This window comes from Salvia hispanica, chromosome 4 (genome assembly GCF_023119035.1).
Source record: "Salvia hispanica cultivar TCC Black 2014 chromosome 4, UniMelb_Shisp_WGS_1.0, whole genome shotgun sequence".
NCBI classification, from domain to species: domain Eukaryota; kingdom Viridiplantae; phylum Streptophyta; class Magnoliopsida; order Lamiales; family Lamiaceae; genus Salvia; species Salvia hispanica.
Window position 1 is genome coordinate 45,544,226 of NC_062968.1, and position 22,913 is coordinate 45,567,138.

At 37.0% G+C, this 22,913-nt stretch overlaps 4 protein-coding genes across 5 annotated transcripts; 2 read left to right on the forward strand and 2 right to left on the reverse strand.

Annotated features, from left to right (window-relative positions):
- The first annotated feature begins 2,937 nt into the window (after positions 1–2,937).
- Positions 2,938–4,895, forward strand: LOC125222007 (premnaspirodiene oxygenase-like). Its single transcript, XM_048124379.1, has 2 exons — positions 2,938–3,920; positions 4,049–4,895. The coding sequence occupies exons 1-2, from the start codon at positions 2,991–2,993 to the stop codon at positions 4,658–4,660; spliced, it is 1,542 nt and encodes a 513-aa protein (XP_047980336.1). The 5' UTR covers positions 2,938–2,990; the 3' UTR covers positions 4,661–4,895.
- A 94-nt stretch (positions 4,896–4,989) lies between these two features.
- Positions 4,990–8,866, forward strand: LOC125222006 (transmembrane 9 superfamily member 8-like). The gene is made up of 7 exons (XM_048124378.1): positions 4,990–5,376; positions 6,461–6,625; positions 6,711–6,820; positions 6,939–7,047; positions 7,131–7,243; positions 7,321–7,471; positions 7,580–8,866. The coding sequence occupies exons 1-7, from the start codon at positions 5,254–5,256 to the stop codon at positions 8,735–8,737; spliced, it is 1,929 nt and encodes a 642-aa protein (XP_047980335.1). The 5' UTR covers positions 4,990–5,253; the 3' UTR covers positions 8,738–8,866.
- A 4,327-nt stretch (positions 8,867–13,193) lies between these two features.
- LOC125222799 (nucleoid-associated protein At4g30620, chloroplastic-like) lies at positions 13,194–16,009 on the reverse strand. Its single transcript, XM_048125614.1, has 7 exons — positions 15,856–16,009; positions 14,582–14,721; positions 14,264–14,364; positions 14,120–14,159; positions 13,792–13,863; positions 13,557–13,613; positions 13,194–13,469 (listed from the first exon to the last, which is right to left on the reverse strand). The coding sequence occupies exons 1-7, from the start codon at positions 15,917–15,919 to the stop codon at positions 13,383–13,385; spliced, it is 561 nt and encodes a 186-aa protein (XP_047981571.1). The 5' UTR covers positions 15,920–16,009; the 3' UTR covers positions 13,194–13,382.
- Positions 16,010–17,006: 997 nt separating this feature from the next.
- Positions 17,007–22,860, reverse strand: LOC125222797 (probable protein phosphatase 2C 21). Of its 2 annotated transcripts, none has more exons than XM_048125612.1 (11): positions 22,646–22,860; positions 21,877–21,995; positions 20,609–20,672; positions 20,410–20,518; positions 19,875–20,028; positions 19,670–19,795; positions 19,162–19,285; positions 18,853–18,929; positions 18,134–18,186; positions 17,868–17,922; positions 17,007–17,514 (listed from the first exon to the last, which is right to left on the reverse strand). In XM_048125612.1, the coding sequence occupies exons 2-11, from the start codon at positions 21,991–21,993 to the stop codon at positions 17,314–17,316; spliced, it is 1,080 nt and encodes a 359-aa protein (XP_047981569.1). In that variant the 5' UTR covers positions 21,994–21,995; positions 22,646–22,860; the 3' UTR covers positions 17,007–17,313. The 2 variants fall into 2 exon arrangements, with proteins under 2 accessions (XP_047981569.1, XP_047981568.1); XM_048125611.1 differs by having other exon boundaries at positions 21,877–21,999; positions 22,646–22,782.
- Positions 22,861–22,913: the final 53 nt, after the last annotated feature.

A 22,913-nucleotide genomic window follows, 5' to 3' on the forward strand; every position in this document is an offset into this window, starting at 1 on the left:
TTAATTTATTCAACGCAATTTCTTAATCTCAATGCTCAAAAGTTATGTATCAACTTAGTTAGGACGAAGAGAGTAGTTTTATTTTTAACCGTTAGATAAGTATACTTGTGTATGTAATTTTAAGTAATTAATTCAAAATGAATTTACTATGATGAAACTAAAACAATTCGTGCATCGCACGGGTATGATACTAGTTAAAATTAAACGTCGAGATAACTTTTTGTACTATTTATGTAAACTTGAAACTTTTTGTATCAAATCGAAACAAGTGTAAAACATTTTGTATGAGAATTGTATTTATCCCACGAAAAACATAACAAAGGTAAATTGGATCGAAATTCAAACAGGAAAAACATAACAAAGGTAAATTGGATCGAAATTCAAACAGGTGATCTAATTTGAGATCAATATAGCAAATAAGTGGAAGTATACACTTTATAATCATAATTGATTGTCAAATTACTCCAATTATCCTTTATCCCATTACATTCATGAATTTTATTATTTATATAATAAAAATATAAATTGTTATAGTATAATTTATTGCAAATAATAGTCATTGCTAATTCTTAAAGATCATTAACATTTAAATCATAACATTGCATTCACTTATAATCAATCTCATAACTTTTGAAACTCAAATATAAAATGATTTTTAGCCTATAAATACATGAACTTTAAGTATTTTTTTGTTTTTTCCCAAAACTTTAAAATTTGAATATAAATGCATGAACTTTTGATATTTTTTATTTTTCCCCAAAATCTAAAATCAAAACTCATATGGCAAGTTAAAGCTTATGTGGCAATCAACATATTTATATTAATTAAAAATTAATAAATTTTAAGTCCACGTGAGCAAATCTCTTATGGACCACACCCTTCCTACTCTTTCTTGTCGAGCTCTTCAGGAAGACTCCACCCCGCTGCCATCGGGATAGCGCCAGAGATGCTTGCATCTCCATCAGCCGTCTCCTTACTCAGATTGAAGCGCGCACGCTCCTCCGCAAGCTCCATCTGCATTTGCCCCTTCACCTTCCACAATTGCAATGCGCCATGAACGCGATACCACTTGCCTCAGTGCTCATTCTGCAGCGGGATGACGATGCGAAGAGGATCGTGAAGAATTCTCCGTGGAAGAGGAAGAATTGAGTGCAGAGGTGGAAGATCTATCGCATGATCGAGTCCATTTGCGATTCACATTAACAAACAGATCCTCCTCCCTCTGCCACAGCTTTAGCACTTAGAAGGAGGAAGTGCGCCGGCGGATGGCTCCTCATCTATACAAGCTGATCTGTGGCGCTGCTCCTCGTTCATCACTGGAATTTCCACGACGTAAGCGTCTTTACCTTCCGCCATTGATGTAATCTTCTACAGAGATGAGAGAGGCAGCAGGTTGGAACTTGAGACTCCGGCTTTATTCCGATGGTGGCTGGCAGAGCATTCACAAAGAGCTCGACAAGAGCAGAGAGGGTTATGAAAGATGGCTGATGTGGACTTAAAATTTATTATTTTTTAATTAATATAGATATGCTGGTATAGTTTTGATTGCGCTTTAACTTGCCACATGTGTTTTGATTTTAGATTTTGGGGAAAAATCAAAAACATCAAAAGTTCATGCATTTATATTCAAATTTTAAAGTTTAGGGAAAAACAAGAAAATACTCAAAGTTCATGTATTTATAGGCTAAAAACCCAATATAAAATCATAACTTTTCAAATTTTCACAATTGTTCTATAAAATTAAAATTAATGTGAAAAAATCAAATATAATGTAGTTTTACATTGTTTCTGATAACTTAATGTTGTTTTAAATGACACTTAAAATTCAAAATATAATGACACCATTTTATATGATCTGTTATTACGATCATGTGAAATTTGGAGAATCAATAATGCTGAAAAATCTATGAAAGAAGATGAAAAAACTGTTATGGATGGGAGAGGAAAGAAAAGAGGAAATGGAGTATCATTATTGGCTACTACAATTTAGAAGAGTTTACTACTACAAATTGTAAGAGGCTAGGAAAAATTGTTAAACTAATCATATTTGAAACTGTTATAGAAGTATTAGTTTTGGTTTTGATAAGATAATTGAAAAGAAATGAAAATATTCCCTCCGTTCTAAAAAAAATAAAGATATTTGGAACGGTACAAAAATTAATGCATAATTAGTAAAATAAGAAAAATGAGGAACAATGTAGTTAAAAACTAAAATAATATTAATAGATATGAGACTCACATTATTATTAGTATTTAATGATGAACTCCAATAGTATATATTGTAAATAAATTGATTTATATGGACAATGAGTTTGGAACAACTTTCATAGATAAAAATAAAATATTTTTATAGAAAAAAAAAGGAAGATATTTTTATTTTTATGGATAGATTTATGGATTTACTAAGCTACAATCCTATATTCGGTGCTTCGGCAGCTCTTGAGTAAGAAGGTAATAACTATTTATAGTAAGAATTAGGCGAAGTCGATATGGGCTGCCATGCTCAATCGCGGCGGGAAATTATTATTCCCTTCATTCCAGATAATTTGGGACACTTTGATTTAACACGGATTTTAAAAAATCTAATAAAAAGTGAGTTGAAAGTTAGTGAGATGTGGGTCCTACTTTTAAAGTATTAGTTTTATAATAAAATGTGAGTAGGAATGAGTTAGTGGAATATGATGTCCACTGTCAAAAATAGTAAAAATGAAGTGGGACAATTTATGTAGGACGGCCCGAAATGAAATAGTGGGTCAAATTATCTAAGACGGAGGGAGTATTTTGGTAGGGCTATAGCCCTACAGTATAATAATGGCGCATCACTTAAACATGCATACACACACAGCACTGAACACGTGGCACCTCTAATATCATATCGACCGTTACGTTAATTTCACCGCATTCCCCTTATCCATTTAGATCAATAAATCCATAAACAACAATCCTGCAAAATCATTCCTCACTCAGAAAAAAAAAAAGCGCAAACAAAAATGCTAGCTCTGTGCAGCTTATCAACTACGGCGTCGGCAGCGCTAATTTTGCCAGCGATAATAATCTTCTTCTTCATCACGAAATCCAGAACGAGCAAAATTCCAATCAAACTGCCACCTGGCCCCAAAAAACTTCCTATAATCGGAAACCTCCACCTCATAAGCTCCCCTCCCTTCCGCTGCTTCACAGACTTATCCAAACACTACGGCCCTATAATGCACCTCAAGCTCGGCGAGGCCGACGCCGTCGTCGTCTCTTCGCCGGAGATCGCCAAGCAAATCCTCAAAGATCAGGACCCCTGCGTCGCCAACAGACCGCAGGGCGTGGCCCTGGAGATCATGTGGTACAACTACATCGACATCGCCTTCAGCCCCTACGGCGACTACTGGCGCCAGATGCGGAAGATCTGCATCAACGAGCTCCTCAGCCCTAGAATGGTGCGATCGTTCCAATCGATTAGATCTGATGAGGCCACGCGTGTGGTCGATTCGCTGCGTGAATCTTCCGGAAACGCCGTGAATTTAACCGAGAAGATCTTCTCCTTCACGAGCTCCATCACTTGCCGCGCTGCGTTCGGCGGCCTGTGCAAGGATAAAGGAGCTCTGATTAAGGTGATGACGGAGACTTTGAAGATGGCGGGAGGGTTTGAAATTGCGGATTTTTTCCCCAATTCGAGGATCGTGAGCGCGCTGAGCTGGACGAAGATGAGGCTGAAGACGATGCGGCGCAAGCTGGATTTTATTTTAGATGACCTTATTGATGAGCATAAGTCGAATCTAGCGAAGATGGTGGGAGATATTAATTCCGGCCGGAGATTGGGGAATGGTGAGTTCGGAGGTGAAGATTTAATTGATGTTCTGCTGAGGATGAAGGAAGGAGAGGAGCTCAAGTTTCCTATTGGCAATGACAATATCAAAGCTGTGTTATATGTAAGTTTTTAATTAACTTGTTTAATTCATGTTGGATTACAAACTCATTCATGCATATAATCAAACGATAGTGCAGTCGACGATCCTAACATTTTTATTAATATATTAAGAAAATGTTGAATGTGTAGGATATTTTCTCGGCTGGAACTGAGACATCATCAACGGCTATTGATTGGACGATGGTAGAGCTAATGAGAAACCCAAAAGTGATGGCTAAGGCTCAAGCTGAAGTAAGACGAGTCTTGAAAGAAGGCATCGCTACTAATAATATAGAACAATATGATGAGTTGAGATATCTAAAACTAGTGATAAAAGAGAGTTTGAGGCTACACCCTCCGGTTCCGTTGTTGCCTAGAGCTTCGAGGGAGACATGCCAAGTCAATGGATACACGATCCCTGATAAAGTAAGGGTGATGGTGAACGTATGGGCGATGCATAGGGATCCAAGGTTTTGGAAAGATCCAGAAGAGTTCGAGCCCGAGAGATTCGAGAATGGGGATGTGGATTTCATAGGTGCTGATTTCCATTACTTGCCGTTTGGTTTAGGAAGAAGAATGTGCCCTGGAGTCATGTTTGGTTTGGCTAGTGTGGAGCAGGCTATAGCTCAGCTGCTCTACCACTTTGATTGGAGATTACCAGCAGATGTTAGGGCTCAAGATTTGGATATGATTGAAAAGGATGGGCTTACAAGTGTAAGAAAAGCCAATTTGTTTGTAAATGCCACTCCATATCACCCATAAGAATTGTTATAATAAGTAGGTGGACCACTACCACCTGCAGGTGCACCTGAAGCAGAAGGCCAACTAATAGGATTAATATTTCTTTTTTTCTCATGCAAACATCAAAAAGTAAGTGGAGTATATATATGTTTATTTTCCTATTTTGGATGTCCGAAATATGTAGATATTTATTTTCAGAATATTCATACTTTTACTGTCTCGTTTATTAATGTATTTCTTTTTAATTCTTTGATTATATATTATCACCAGCCATATAGACATATTCGAAAGTTTATTGTATAATTTATTTTTTAATGATTTTGATTAAAAAAAATCCAATCTGCGTTTAAAGAGGGAATATTATGGTTATGGACTTTGAATTTAATGTGTTATTTAATCTATGTTGCTATAAATGGACTAAATGAGTCTTATTATTCCATGACATTAACTTTGATATTCTGTGTGTAATACTTTTAAAATCTAAATCATGCAGCTTTATTGTTTTTAAGCAAGTGATAGTGCAACTAACAAACCTGAGCAACCGACATTAATTCTTCACATAAATAACATCTCCTCTCTCAGGAGATTTAGATTCTGGATTGCTCGATCTCACAATGGAAAGAGCTCTCAATTCAATTCGGGCACTTCTAATCACCACACTCATCTGCATTCTTCTCTTCTCTGATGATGCCCGGTGTTTCTATCTTCCCGGTGTTGCTCCTGAAGACTTCGAAAAGGTCTTTTATTTTAATTTTTCCGAGCTGCTAATCAGGAATTCGATTATTGGACCATCTATTTGCTGATTGTTGAGGAATTATTCATGGCTGATCATCAATTTTTATTTCATTCCGTTAAAATGATCTGAGATTTCAATCATTGTATCCGGTTTTTATCTTGTTTTTGCGATAGGTAATTTGAAATGAGTGAATCCTGAGTTCAGTTTTTGATGAGTGACTTATTGAATTTTCATTGCGTGGAAGTTTGATCTGATACTGATTGATACCAATTTTGTATTGTGTAGAATGTGCATTACGCATTCTGTTTTCGTGGTATGGATAAGCAATGAATCGATTTTACAGTGCTTTGCTCTTGATAAGCTTAAGAATCTGAGAGTTTGTTGCTATAAAAGGCAATGTGGAGGTGTGTGTGCTATTGACAAAGTGTTGGTTTACATATGTTTACGCGCGACTTACTCAAACTGTATTCAAGTCATGCATCGTTCGAACGTGTATGTAGGTAGCTAGGCTATACGGTCCTGTAATTAGGGGCTTTGAATGATTATGAGTTTATGGAGAGATTATATTAGAAAATTCATTTAGTGAGAAAATTCTTACTTTTTCTGCTTTTTATGTTTTCTGAATCCAACTGATATCAAGGAAGGTGAGAGTTAATTGGCACCACGAAGAAAGAGTAATTCATGTAGAAAAAAACATATTGCTTCTTGAGTGTGATCGTTGCTGTTGTTGGATATTGAATGCCTGGGGATATCATATTTGTGGTCGTAAACATAATACGCGATATGCCACTCTGCTGTCAAGAGTAGAAAAGCTAGCTAAGATCCACACTAGAAACATTTTGTATGCTAAACTTAGGCATTGGAGTTCATTCATCTATGGATATAGCTCAAAAAAAAAAATTATTTATCATGTATATGTAGGCTGATGAATGTCCTTGCTTAATAGAGATATAATCAACTTTTACATTAGTTATTAGGTTTTCAGCTTGTACTGTTATGAATAAGCATATCTCTTTCTTGAATCATATTTTTCTCTGGTTTGAATGTGTTACATTTATTTCGCTCTCTTGCTTAATTGCTTGCAGGGAGATCCATTGAACGTGAAAGTGAACAAATTGACGTCTATAAAGACTCAGCTTCCTTATTTGTACTATTCTATCCCTTACTGCCGGCCAAATACTATAATCGACAGTAGAGAGAATCTTGGAGAAGTCCTTCGTGGAGATCGCATCGAGAATTCCCCTTATGTGGTTTGTGTAATTATTTTTATCGCGTATTGCCTATCTGGCATTCTCTCATTCCTTAACCTTCTGTTGTTGCATGGTCACGTTACAGTTCCGGATGAGGGAGCCACAGTTGTGCAATGTTCTTTGTCAAGTGGTGTTGGATGCCAAGACTGCAAAAGCATTCAAAGAAAAAATCGAAGATGAATACCGGGTCAACATGTATGTAGAAGATATATTGATTGCAATCGACAGACATGAGTTTCTCTAATTATGTTAAAAAGTAGAGTTTCGTTTAAATTTGTATCTTTCGTGATAGTTCTAACGCTATGTGCTGTAGGATCTTAGATAATCTTCCTTTGGTTGTACCAATTCCAAGATTGGAGCAAGAAGGTCCTCCGATCTACCAGCTGGGTTTCCACGTCGGGCTGAAAGGGCAATATGCAGGCGTAAGTTGACTCGTCATTTTGGAAACTGCATCCGGTTATTTTTGCACAAGATATCTTCTTAAAACTCATGTTATTCTCTGCAGAGCAAGGAAGAAAAGTTTTTTCTCCATAACCACTTGAACTTCGTCGTCAAGTATCACAAGGATCCTCAAACCTACACATCAAGGATCGTCGGCTTTGAAGTCGCACCATTTAGGTAGGTTCTTAGAGTATAGTCCATGTTCCCTTCATTTGTGTGTCCAGTTGTTTGAAACCTTGTACCTCATTCTTCAGTGTCAAGCATGAATATGAAGGAAAATGGACGGGAAACACACGGCTAACGACATGTGATCCACATGCCCAACATATAGTAACCTCTTCAAGCTCGCCACAAGAGGTCGAAGATAAGCAAGAAGTGATATTCACTTATGATGTCACATTTCAGGTAACGAGCTTAGTATATGATTTTCGATAAACATGTATAATGCTCTTTATTTAGCTGATCAATCTTTAATCATAAACTATGCATAATAATCATATGGCTGCAACACAGGAAAGCAACGTGAAATGGGCGTCGAGATGGGACACTTACCTCCTAATGGCCGACGATCAAATCCATTGGTTCTCCATAGTGAATTCTCTTATGATTGTCCTCTTCCTCTCGGGTATGGTCGCGATGATAATGCTGAGAACACTCTATCGAGACATCTCCCGGTATAATGAGCTCGAGACCCATGAGGAGGCCCAGGAAGAAACCGGATGGAAACTGGTCCACGCGGACGTGTTCAGGCCCCCAAGCAACTCTGATCTCCTCTGTGTGTACGTTGGAACAGGGGTGCAGTTTCTCGGAATGGTCGTCGTCACCATGATCTTCGCTGTCCTCGGATTCCTCTCCCCTTCAAACCGAGGCGGCCTCATGACAGCCATGCTACTACTCTGGGCCTTCATGGGGATTTTTGCCGGCTACGCTGCAGCCCGTCTCTATAAGCTGTTCAAAGGGACCGAGTGGAAGAGGATAGCCATGAACACAGCGGTCCTCTTCCCGGCCACGGCGTTTGCCCTCTTCTTCGTCCTCAACGCCCTCATCTGGGGCGAGAAGTCGTCCGGGGCCGTCCCATTTGGGACAATGTTCGCCCTTGTCTTCCTCTGGTTCGGCATCTCTGTCCCGCTTGTCTTCCTAGGGAGCCACATTGGGTTCAAGAAGGCAGCGATGGAGGACCCTGTGAAGACGAACAAGATCCCGAGGCAAATCCCAGAGCAGGCATGGTACATGAACCCGATCTTCTCGATCCTGATAGGGGGAATCCTGCCGTTCGGGGCCGTGTTCATTGAGCTGTTCTTCATTTTGACCTCCATCTGGCTGAACCAGTTCTACTACATCTTCGGGTTCCTCCTGATCGTGCTGGTGATCCTGGTGGTGACGTGCGCAGAGATCACGGTGGTGCTCTGCTACTTTCAGCTGTGCAGCGAGGACTATCTGTGGTGGTGGCGGTCGTACCTGACGTCGGGATCATCGGCATTGTACCTCTTCTTGTATGCTGTTTTCTACTTCTTCACGAAGCTGGATATCACGAAGCCGGTGTCGGGGGCGCTCTACTTCGGGTACATGCTGATCGCGTCGTACGCGTTCTTCGTTGTAACAGGGGCGATAGGATTCTACGCTTGCTTCTGGTTTACGAGGCTCATTTATTCATCTGTCAAGATTGATTAAATGATTGATTGGTTGTGAAAGCAGAGTTTACGATAGAGAGTGCTTGCTTGGGTGTGAATGATTTCATAAGGGAAGATCGTCACCAAATTTTGGAAGTGGATGATAATATATAAACTTGTTCTCATACTAGCAGTAGACCTTCGATTTTTACTTTTTTAGCGTATTTTAAGAGAATATTTGAACATTTTTCCAACTTATATACGTATTCTCGAAATGAGTACATACATTTTAACAATGATAAATAGATTAATGACCGAAACGAGTACATACATTTAATATTTTAACAATTATAAATAGATTAATGACTTGCAGGGTCGTCTTCCACTGCTTTTATCACCATTGTCCCAAATTAAGACTAATTGTGGATCCTTTCATTCAAAAATCAAAAGCTGAGATTGAATTAAAAAAATATCAAACAGAATTGACAATGTCAATTAAAGTGTAAAATAGGCAATCTACTTAAAATTAAGAGCGCAGGGTTTTCATTTCATTTCTCAAAGCATTCGCTCCACCTTCAACAACCACACTACTCACGCCATTTTCACTCTCAATTTCACTACTCCAACTACATTTCTCTCACTCAAAAACCAAAGAACAGCTCTAAAACTCTCATTCTTCTCCGAAGAAAAGCTCGACCTAAATATCAAATTTAAACTTCGAAATTTATTTTGAACTTGCTAAAATTTCAACAAAAACGAAACTAATACATTTATTTTGCAATGAACGACTTCAAAAAAGTGCAATGGTTTCAATCGAAAATGCTCCTGCGGAATTGAAAGGTGTTTTTCAATTTCATTTACCGATTTCTGTTTTTTTTGGGTTGCAGTTTGAGATTTTTGATTTCAACAAAGAATAAGGGTTCAGATTTTAGTGAAATATGTTTATAAGCTTCTTTGGTTAGATTGATTTGATAACATATGAGAATATGAATCTTCATTTCCTGAAAGCTTGAAGTTCTGATGAATTTTACAAATGTAAATGAAATAATTAGAAGTTCTGTTTACATTAGTTGGTCAGATTATAAATTAGTTACCAATTACACACGCGACAACTTTTGTCTCCTATATCTAGTTCAAATATGAATATTGAATTAGCTAAATGTTGATTAGCTATATGTTGATATTAAGTTAACTATGTGTTGATACTTTGTTAGCTATATGTTGATATTAATTTAGATATGTTGATGATGTCTTAGCTAAATATATTATGTTGATATTTGTGAATCCAACATCCAGTTAAAATGATTGTAGTACTTGACATAAGTTTGTTTCTAAATTAATTATCATGATTTATGTTTAACAAAAATAGAGCTACAAGGAAAAGATCTAGACCTGAGGAAGATGAAGATAACTTTGACAACAATGACAACTTAAGGTCTTTTGCTGAAAAGGTTAAAAAGACAAAAGCAGCAAAACAGAAACAGGAAGATAAAAAGGGAGTTGATTACGATTCTTCAGAAGAAACGGAAAATCTTGCGTGCCAGATATTGTACAACTCTAGTGATATCTACATTCAATTGCAACTGCTAGTTGGTGAAGGAGAAGGCAAAATACCATCAGATTGAATACAACAAATATGCTAAGTTTGATGTGGAAGAAGTTATTGCAAATTGAGAAAAACAGTAGGAGATTCGAAGGATTATAGATAAACTTCTTTTGTGATTGTTGCCATTGAATATTTTTGTATGTAGAAATACTAATTGCATTACATATATCATTTTGGACATGTTACATGCTTTATATATTTTTTAAAACTCATAAATGGGGGCGTTGAACTTCATTTCATTCCCCCTTGGTTGAAAAGTTTCTCTCTCTAAATCACAAATTTCATTTCTACTAAATTCAAGGGAATTCCCCCCAGGGCGGGGGGAAACACCCGTTTCCCCAGGGAACAAGGGAAACCGGGGATAACCCCCAAATGGGGGGGATGGGGGGATGACTCCCCAAATGTTCTACAATATGTTCCAGGGATGAGTGGGAGGGGTGGGATGATGCCGGGGGAATGGGCTAGCCGTCAAATATGGTGGGGGTGGGTGGGATGACGGGGCCGGGGATGGGCGGATCCCGTCAAAATGGGGGGGGTGGGTGGATGATGCCGGGGGTGGGATGGGAGCCGCCAAATATGGGGGGGGTGGGTCGATCGACGGGACCCCGGGGGCCCCCGGGAATCTCATCCCCCATATAGTTTTTTGGGCCAATTTCCCCTGTCTTTGGAGACTCGACGCCGGTTCAAAAGGTTGTGCAAGGATGTGGTCGATCAATGTCGGCGCGATTTAGGAATGCCACCCATTGATGATTATGGCGTCGAGATTGGGGGCGGGCACGTCGGAGGCAGCAGCGGCACGGGCGACGGGGACGAGGAGGAGGAGGAGGAGTGAGAGCCGAGGGTATTATGTAATTTTATTTTTAAATAATGTATTTATTTTTTTAAATTATGTAATTTTCTTTAAATTATGTAATTGTTTTTTAATTATGTAATTTTTTTAATGAAGTTTTCGAATTTTTCCGTATTCCATGTCAACATTTTAATTCCGTAAATTTTAAGTCCGTAAATTGAATAATTGCGAAAAGTCCTAGTGGGAAGTCCTAGTGCAGTAGGAAGTCCTAGTGATGTGACAGTGGAATGGGAAGGGCTAGTGATGACGTGGCAGACAATTTTGTGGAAAGTACTAGTGGGAGGGGCGCCACCGTTGACGCTCTTAAGTCATTCATTGCAAAATAAATATCGTTTTTGTTGAACTTTTAGCAAGTTCAAAACAAATTTTAAATTTTAAATTTGATATCTACCTGTCGTTTTTCTTCATTTTTCTACAAATTTGTAAATCTGGCCTAGGTCGAGCTTTTCTTGGAGCTGTCTTTGGTTTTTGAGTGAGAGAAAGTAGTAAAATGGGCGATGTAATTGACAGTGAAAATGGCGTGAGTGGTTGACCGAAAAATGAAATGAAAACCCTCCGCTCTTAGTTTTATATAGATTGTCTATTTTGCCATTTCTTTTATATAGATTGTCTATTTTGCCATTTCCTTGACATTGTTAATTCTATTTATTGATATATATTTTTTTTGAATCCACATTCAGTCTCTATTTGGGATTATGGTATGGTGATATTCAGTCTTAATTTGGGATTATGGTGATAAAAGCAGTGGAAGACGACGACTTGTATTTATTAATTTCAAAGGGTGAGAAGTTGCGATTGTAAAAGCAAGATTGAAAATAAATTTGGGAGTGGTCTGCTCTCGATTGCTGAAAGGACGAGAATATATAATTTGACGAATGAACAAGTTTACAAACTGGTGAATATCACAACCCATCAATAATGAGAAGAAGAATGGAAAATTCCTTTAATTCTTCGATTTTTTAAATTCTTTCCCAATAGACCTTCAATTACATTATTATATTAATGATTTTATATTATTACTAATAATTTATCTGACGAATCGAATGCCATAATATTTTCAATTAAAACAAGATAAAAGTGCTCAAATAGAATTCTGTTAATTTAATTTAAGATAAAATCTCTTGTAACCAATAGAATAGAGATTGATTGATTATTTAGATGATTAAAAAGTAGAAAATACTCGGGTCTATCTGTATGACACAAAAAGTAATCAGTTGATCATGATGTTGGAGTATATACACAATACAACATAGCATATGAAAAAGAAAAAGGAAGTAGTTTAGTGTAGTAAGTACATAGAAAATAGTACTAGTATTGTATAGGATGAACTCAAGCACCCCGGCCGCGCGTAACGTCGGACTTGTTCCGGTACACATACCATATTCCACCAACCACCGCAACTCCCACCGCCGCCATAGCGTACGGATTGTACGGCAAATTCCGTCGCGGTGGATTCACTCCTGCCCTCTCGTTTAAACCCGCCATTAATTCTTTTCTTTTCTTTTCTATGTATCCACACTAGTTTTTATTAACGCATTAATCAAATATATATAATTAACACTGGTTGCTTATCTCTTCTGCACCGACTCATACGTGTCGTTTTGCTTACACGTGTTTATTTAGCTGTTGATCCCTCCTTCCTACGTTGAAAATGTAATTCAATTAAAATTTACTACTATTATGTTTTATGTATTTTGGGTGTGTTTGATTATTAGGTTCAATTAAATTCACTACAATATTTTTTGCATTGTTGGTTCGTTTGATTATTTAATACTGTAATAAAACAGTTTTATAAATAAAATATGAGAATAATATGAAATCTATATTAGTATATTCTATCTATAATAAGTTAATAAAAGGGACCTCCTAAATGAGAAAACAGGCGCTTTCAAACCGACTGAAAATTCAATTTACCGATTTCCAAAAAATAATAAATATACTCATTTTGCCCTCAGATACAATAATAGGACAATCATTGATACTGCGATAATTAACACGCAAGTAGTACTTATCAATTTGTTACACAAAAGATTGACGTTTTCTTCTCCAGGAAATACCTCATTGTTTCTGAATAAATACGTGGATTACTTGGAGTTAAAGCGTGATATTTGCCCTAAATGCTGACAAGAAGCAATAAACAGACAAAAAATCCTCATATTGAGGTACAAGTAAAACTTTAAACTCCGTGGAAACCAAATATTATTATGTTTACAAAATTGAAAGCTCTGTTGAATCCATCCTCCCCAAATTTTACTTGAGACTGTCTCCTAAACCCTGTGGCATTCCTCCTGGCATTCCTAAGCTCTGAGCAAGATTGCTCATTCTTTCTTTCATGGCCTGCGCAATAAGGGCAAGCAAACGAATAACGAACTACACAACACAGAAGAATGACACTTGATTGTACTTGTTTCGTGCTTTTCTTACCTCAACGCTCTTCTGGTGTGCATCCTTGTATGCCTCCGTCACAAGAAGAGAGAGTTTCTGCACAATGAGGGTTGAGTGGTTAGGGAAGATGTTGATGAAGGTATTTGAAACTTATTCCAGCAATGAATGATCATTGACACAGTTAAAACTGGAGGAAGTGATATCAGATATGAGTGGTTTAAGACAACGAGATGACACAGAGATATGAAATAAGGATCGTATGAACTAAAATAACCTCAGCTCCCAACTCCATTGCAGCATCCGTGATCTCAATACGGACAGGTTGTTGATTTCCAGAGAGTGTTGCCTAGAAAAAGACTCAGCCAAACTATATGAGGTATACAATCTTTGGGGGTCCATAAGGAGATGAAATACTTCGTTCGTTTTATCAGGAAATTATGAGACTAGTACATTACTACAACTAACATAAAAGTTTTTTCAGCAAGTATTTTAAATGGTTTGGATAGAAATATAGGAGCATACAAGATTTAATGTGCTACTTTATCGAGACTGTACAACTACTAATTGACAGTTGTATCATAGAACTGAATTTGAGGATATACCTTTATTAGCTCATCTTGACAATAGCCATCGAATTCAGCTCTGCAAGTTTGAAAGAATCCCCCGGTGATTATACAATGGAACTGAAATATTATTAATGGACAGAGAAAATAACAACAAATATAAGTTCAAGTATTAAAATATACGCAGCAAGTTCTTTTTGCACTCGTACTGCCTCAACTTGGACAACCATCTGCGCCTTCTTTACTGTTTCGTATAAATTTTGCATATTTCCCATAAATCCTGGCTACATAAATCATTGTAAAAGCACTGTTAAAATGAGATTATGAGTACGTACTAGGAAAAATGAAATATAAATAAGCTTCACAAATATCTAGACAGGAAACACAAGCAAAGGGATTGTCCTTTTTTTTAATAATGATAGGAGATGAATTTGCAAATTGCAATAAGAATAGCTACCCAATGTGGCAATGTGCACTGAACTAAGCACAGAACTAACATACCTTGTTACCTTCATCACCCTTGTCATTGTTATCCTTCTTCCCACCAAATAAACCACGCACACTAAGGGATCTTCTAACCTTCCCAGTTTGACTTAACAAATTTGGAAAATTAACTATATTGGAGTTCGGATGTCTCTTACCTGCACTTGGGGAAAGCATAATATATAAGAAGTTTATCACACAAAAGATCACAGATAGAACTATTAACTGTTTCCACATTTTGCAAATTCAACAATGACTAGCTTTTTGCCATATTTATTATATGTCAAGGCATGGGGCACCAAATTCATTTTCGGGAAAGCCTCTTCCAAGTAGTTGTGATCTTCCCAAATACTGCCTTTGAAGGATAAGAAATGTATATCAAGCCATATCATGCACATGACAACATCTGTAAGTAATCAAAACCGAACATGTCTTACATATTCATCGAGGGGATTGGCATGTCCACTTGGGAGTTACTGATAAAGCACTAAGAAGTAAGAACCACAAAATCCCAGACGCTAATGAATTATGACAGGGAAAGAACGTCGAGGATTATAAAACAAAATCAACTAGAATAAGACATAAGTATTACGTGCAGCGATGGAAACTACAATAATTACAACAATCATTATTAGTGTCTTCAATCTTCATTGAGCACTTATACAAATCTGCGATAGACTACTCCGTAATTAGAATATTAAAGTTATGGCAGTAGTATTACAGAGTCAAACACAAGTAATTTATTTAGCATACGCCTTTCAATGGCGTCTCAGCCTGCATCCATGTCTATAATGCAATATCCCACTAGCTTCATAACGCTTGAGTTCACCTCGGATCATTCATTAGCCATACGACTATAGCTCCATCAAATATCATTTTAACACAATATAACCAAAACAACCAGGAACAAACTATATGAATACATTGACCACCAAAGTTTCATTCTTGAACAAAACTTTATCAACAAATCGTTCAGCTGCTCAGCCACAAACAAAAAAGAGACCAAATTTATCGGGCCTCCACCAAGTGACTAGAACTATGAACCCTAACTGAAGTAAATGCTTCAAAAACGTCATTTACAAAATCCTACAAATGGAAAAAAGGGGGAAATATATACTCTTTCTCTGTCAGTCTCGGACTCAAAAAAATCAGATAAACAAAGACAAATGCAAACGCAATACACTACTACTACTACTACTACCACAAGTCATCGTTGCCCAATCTAGTAGATACAAGAAATTGTCATGCTCTCAACAAAATAGATTACGCGCGTTCACGCACAAATCACTAACACGAGGAAAATGAAGACGAAGAGGGAAATTGAGCAGCAAGGGCTGCAGTAGGAGACATAGCCATATCTATGAGTTATCTAGAAATCCAATTGAACTCAAGGATTCTGCAAGAAATTGGAAGGTTGGGAGATTTTTCGAATGAAGAAATTCGTTAAGGAATTTAGATAGAATGGCCATTGTGTATGATTTCTTTTAGGAATATTCTAAATTGACCCACTCATCTTATTTTGTTTCCCTTTTCGACCACAATTTCCTTTTTGGACATTTAAACCGCACAAAACTATAGTATAATTGCTCTTATGTCACAAGTTAGTACTATAAACATATCTTGCTTATAAAAAATCTGTTTTTACGGTAAACTCGAACCCGATACCTTTGGCCACGAGTATCAATCGCTTTATTACTAGACCAAATGACATAGACATGTGATATCTTTATCTTTTTAGAGGAGTATTAGTCTATTAGACATAATTGTCATTTATAAATGGATCTCTATTTTGAAAAGAATTCAATATAGGAAGGGGTCTATTTTGAGAAAAATGCCTCAACACCAAATTGTGTTTGGTATGATTCATAAATTATAAAAATAGCTACAAAATCTTTGCATAAGGTTGAAATGTAAAAGGTCTATTAGCTACGAGTGAAGGTATCAATGTGGCCTAAATCAATTGTACCAAATAGTGTTAAAAAATATACTCCCTCCGTCCAAAAAAAATAGATCACTTTTTTGCCATTTTGGGACGTCCACAAAAAATAGATCACTTTCTAAAAATAGAAAGTTTATCTCTCATACTTTTTTCACTTTTTCTTCTTTCTCTCATACTTTACTCACTTTTTCTCCCTATCTCTCTTACTTTACCTACTTTTTCTCCCCATCTCTCTTACTTTACCAATTCTACACTAAAACCCGTGCCGAACAACAATAGATCTATTGTTTGTAGACGGAGGGAGTATATAAATCCTTTTGAGTAGAACCATATGGAACCCAAAATAGCCTCTTTCGTCATGACATAATTGTGAAAATGTAATTTACTAATTTGTATTATTGTAAAACGGTCAGCATATGCAAATATGACATTCCACACAAGATTAATAAAATAGGAATCATTTTTCTATTAAATTGGGTCCATTAAACTCAAGGCACAACTATGTAAGCAAAAGTATTTAAGTAGTGTCGTCATTTCACAAAGGAAATTTATCAGAGAACCAAATTACAAAATATCATGTTGGAGCAAAGCTAGAGCTATTCATACATGAACTGATATAATTAACCTATACAAATTTTTCACTTAACGCATCTATAAGTATGCAAGAAGCGTTGAAGACATGTACTTTTCAGTTTTTACCGGTTCCACCCATCTTCGCTGCAGCTCCAAGCCTCCGAAGAGATCATCCAAACCCTCACACGGTGTCGTTGGTTCAGGTAGGGCTGCGAACGAGTCTGCATTATGTCAAGATTCAATCTGAGGTGGCTTCGGATGATGACTCAGGTTGCTTTTCTTCAGAAGCCGGAGATTTCTTGTCTGAAGGCTCCCCAGACTGATTGGGTTTCTTGAATTGGATCAGTATCATGGTCATGTTGTCGCAGCCCTCGCCTCCGGCTATAGGTGCCAAGCACCGGTCTAGTACTTTTTCGCACACCAACGAGAGCTTACTCTCCTGCACAATGTAGAGTGAGAAGATGGATATATACAAGAGGATCATAGTAATAACAGATGGGATAATTATCAAATTTCACACTACTACTTCAATGCCATTTAGCGATTTTCACATGAATTTTCAATTTTATTGCAATTAAAACATCGTTTTATAAGTTTTTGTGATTTTTCGCTCCATTTAAGTTTTCAGGATAATGAAAAGGTTCGTTCCAAAGAATGTTGCCCACGGAATTCAGCAACACATTTTTACTTGTACATATACTAAAGTAAAAGCCTTCAAAACACATCGACTGGAAATTTAACACCACTACTAGGGCGGGAAGCTATACTTTGAGATAGGAAAGAACTTCTTACATGTCGCAGCTGTTCATGTATAAACTCGACAAGTTGTTGGCTTGACATGCAATCCCTGAGAGGCAGATAGCAGTGGAAACCAAATAATCAGAAAATTATTACATGACGTCCTTTTGTAACTAGAAATCCAAAAGAATCAAACATATAGCAATAACAAATGCATCATTACTGACGAAACACAATTAAGAAAACTTATTTCAACCCAAGGATGCAATCTCAAGAGAAGTTATGCAGGTTAAATAGAAAAAAAAGTTCAGGCGACATACCAAATGCCATCACAGGCAACTACAATGAACTCATCCTCGTCTGTAAGTTCAACCTGGTTTAATACATGAACGATCAGATGCTTTGTGATGTATAATAGTAAGTATAGTTCATATGTTTTCTCGTGATTATGCAGCAAATAGAAGATCAACCTAAAGTTCCCTAATAAATGTCAACACCATATCTCGTAGATATATTTTGCTGCTGGACATGGAATATTACATTAACTAAGTTTGATATTCCCTTAATATAGATAGCACTGATTACTATTGGATAGTCATATGGTGGTGTATCCTTTTTAGCCTTAATATAAACTGTCCACAGGTTGTAAGTCTCATCTTACTGAAGTTCGACTTGTGCAACTTGCTTCGTTCTTATCAAAGCAGAAGATGTCAGGAAAGCCTAAGAAACAAAATACTCCCTCCGTCCAACAATAGGAGTCCCATTTCTTATCGGTGCGGGTTTTAAGAAATGTTAAGAAAAGTGAGTGGAAGAAAGTTAGTGGAATAGGGGTCCCACTTGTATATATTAGTTTTAAATGATATGTGAGTGGAATGGGTTGGTGGAATGTGGGGCCTCTTTACCATTTATGGTAATTATGAACCGGGACTCCTATTCGTGGACGGACCAAAATGGAAAAACGGGACTCCTATTCGCGGACGGAGGGAGTAAGTTATAATTATGCTCTAAATCCAATGCAACACAAGATGAAGATACACACAGTATTAACATCTGGGTCGGCAGTAACTATTTGCTTTTCTACTGGTAAAAACTTGTTCTGCTTGAATTCCATATCACCTGCAACAAAACATGCTCTTCCGTAAGAAACCTCAAAAACTACCGTCTCCAGCTGACTAATTATGTATACATCACAGCAAAAACAGCTCACAAGTAAACAGATCTAGCTAATTCGATCATCGCAATATACAAAGCTATCATGAGATTTTCCAGGATCAGTTGTAAAGATGACCAGACTCTTCTCCTAGCCATTAAATTGAAAAAAATAAATGACGAGAAATTCACGCAGCACCTATAGCTCTTGAAAGATTCAAACTGCCATTAACACGCCCCGCGTGGATAAATCCTCCTGCTTTTAAAATTCTTTCCCTCTCAGCCTCCAGTTCGGGTTTATGGTCTCTTGACAAGTTGTATGCCTGACAAAATTCCATAACATCATAATTTAAAACGAAAATATGTTCTGTGTGCTACATTCTAAATACCAAGCGTGAAAACATTGTACTCCCTGAGTCCCACCATAAGTCCATAAGTGACTCGTATTCCTTTTTGGGGCGTCCCACCTAAACTAGCCATTTCCTTTTTATGCAAAATATAACATAGATACTCTCTCTTACTTTATTCTCCCTCCAACTCTATTCTCTCTTCTCTTCTCTACTTTATTCTCTCTCCATTTAACTCTCTAAACATCATTTTCTTAAATCTCATGCCCAAAAGAAACCTTGCTTATGGTGGGAAGGAGGGAGTATTAGTTATATAAGATTAATTAGTAGACCAAGATCATGAAAAAACACACATGGTACCTGACCATTCCTGGAAATCACGCAGCGTGAATCACCTGCATTGGCAACAGCAAGTTGTTTCTCCCCTATGACTGCAACACAAGCAGTACATCCAGAAGTTGGTCCTGAAAAATCAGAGTGCGGTCCCTGTACAAAGCAAATATTAAGCAAAAACTCCAAGTTACAGTGGAAATGGTTACTAAGTCACCAAGATCAATTTAAGAACCTCCTCAAATGCCCATTCGTCAACTTGGACATTTTTTTCACCACTTCTCGGAGACCATATCAGACCCTCTATCATACCACTAAACTTGTTCATTTTATCTCCCAGGACAGCCAACTCCCTCCAGCCTCTCTGTCCACGCATCATTTCATCCATCCTGCATTTATAAAAGATATAGTTAGATATATAGCAGCTTTTAGTGTAAACGATGCATCTTGCTTTCATGTAATTAGACATAACTCTTCTTGTTAATCTTTTGAAAAGAGAGTCAAATTTGGGTAACTGTAAACTACGATATCTTTCATCATGATTTTTCTGATTATCAGTCTTTATCCAAATTAAATATATAATTATGTGTGTGTATGAATTCTGATGAGGATGGTCTGGTAAGACTTTGCCTAATCTAGAAAGAAAATAGACACATGTGCGAGAGGCAAGCCATGCCATTCTACATGCTCCCACTTCTATAAAGACAGGCCTATACCAAAATTTGGAAGAGCTGGCGAAGAAGTGAAGTAAATGAACAGTTTTAAATAACCTGAGGAAAGCTTTCTGAAGAGCTGTTCCGATATCGCCAGCTGAATATGCTTCATGCTTCAGCACTTGATGATGTAAGAACTTAGCACAGAATTTAGCAACCACCTTGCCTGAAAAATCAAGGGATGATAAAGTCAAAAATTCATTTCAAGTTATTATGCGAAAGAGATTATATATGTGCTGGATAATCTTAAACATACCCCCATGGCCGTCGTAAACACCAAAGAATGATGTGGAGTCATCCAAATTCAGAAGTGCAGCATGCTAAAAGACAGAGTAACAACATCATATTTCATCACAACTAGCTTGGTTTTAGTAAATGTTACATCCACAAGAACAAGACATGATAGAAAGCATTAAAATAAAGTTCATCTGCATTAGCTATGAATAACAAACACGAGTTCAAAACACTATAATAGGACATTCGCCATATAAAAATATTAAGTACTCTAATTTACATCATGGCACTGTTTAACAATAAAGAAAATTCAGCATGATCACCTCCAATTAATAACCAAAACTTACTTATCTTTGAAAAATATTTCTGAACAACTTTAAGGTAAAAGTTATCCACTGTATTCCTTCATAGCCCCAACTCTCCCTTTTTACCTTTTCAACCTCCTATATGTCCTCAGGAGTTGATTCATCTTTTCTTCTCCCTTTACGATTCCATTAGGAGCAGGAAGCATGATTAGATTTGTAAATGAAAGATCGCCAGATGGTTCATTTGGAAATATCACAGTGTTCCTTTAAAAAACATGACTTACGAACCAACTTTAAGTGCATTGTACATGTGTTAGACAAAGCCCTATTAGCTCTTAAGGCATTGTTGAGGCAAATTGTTCCTTAGACAGACTAAAGCAATACTCCCTCCTTCCCATAAAATAGTACACACTTTTTCATTCTGAGGTGTTCCACAAAATACAGAGCACACTTCTTAACTTACCCTTTTTGGACACATTTCCCAGTTATTTTGTTTTGCCCTAATTTTTGCACACCTATTTACAGAAATTACAAACATAGCACACCATTATCTGCATTAACTAACATGAGAATCAACTAAGTAGGGCCTTTTCTCCATTTACAAAACACACTACCTAATTTTTGCCACACCAACGTATGCACGACTTTCTTGGACAGAGGGAGTACTGTAGTAACAATTTAGGAAGTCTATCTCTTTGTGGCATATGTACGAAGCTGAACCAGGAAATTGATTTCAGAGCTCAGTTCCAGTCAGCGCAATCATACTTATTAAATAAAAGAAAACAGAAAACATGAATATAGTCAATTAAATCTGCAAACAGCCCCTAACTAGCAAGATTCTGCATTGTTAAACTGAAAATTCATATTTTTACAGAGCCGTTGGTGCCTGCATGCATGCTATCAAAAACACTCTTGCTTAAAAGAAACAATATTTGTACAATTCATTACTAATTGGTACAGAGATTAGAGTTGACCAACAACTTACAGCATCCTCCATATTAGCACGCCATCCTTGCATGGAGGACAGACCAAACCTAAGTCTATCATTTTCACCATCTTCAGATAATTTCTCTGTTTTAGGAGTGCTGAGGTATATTCCCATCTCTAACTGTCATGAACATGCAGTCAATTCAAGCAAACACCATTTAAACGCAGCCAATATTTCACAACACGGTATGTATATGTATGCACGAATACAGAGAGTGGGAAATCAAAGAGGTAACATAATCAGTTTCAAAAATTTCTGAAACTAAAAATCACATACAGTAGTTCAACTTTTGGTACTACTTATATCTTCTTAATTTTCAATAGTCACCGGAGCAGAGTAGGCTGTAATCCATAATAGCCAGTTGTAGACACGCACACATAATGTGTGTATATATAGAACAGTTAATTTTACACAAATAGTAGTGTTTTCATTTATAGAAATGGGTCATATTTGTTGAAACAGATCAAAATAGAGAGTGAGTGGGACAGTGGGAAAAAAATTTCATCTATCTAAACAATAAGTAATCAAAATCACTTCCACCCCCATATCACAAATTTCCCGAGAAAACTGAACAGAATCCAATATACACCGACATAAAAACACATCACAGCTGGGATAATCCATATAATTTAGAATAAAAAGCTCTCTGACCTAATAAATCAAGAGATACACGAATCAGACTAAATAAAAATCAAGAAGAAGCAAATAGTAAAATTCCTCGTGAGCTGAGCAAGATGAAAGGTGGGAACTTTGAAAGGATGCTTACTTAGAAGCCCAGCTGAGGAATTGAACGAATTTATGGAATCGTGATAAGGAAATAAAGCGCGATTGGCCTGAAATCTCGACGGTGTCGAAATCAAGTGAAAAAGAAAAGAAAGAAAGCAAATAACAAATGCAGCTAGATTGAATTGAGGAGAGAGAGAAACGAGATCGAGAAAGAGAAAGAGAATGCTCCAGTTTTGTTGTTGTGACCAAAAAGATTTGGACTTTGTGTTGACTGTAAAAGGTAATTCTATTTCTATGTGCCATACCAC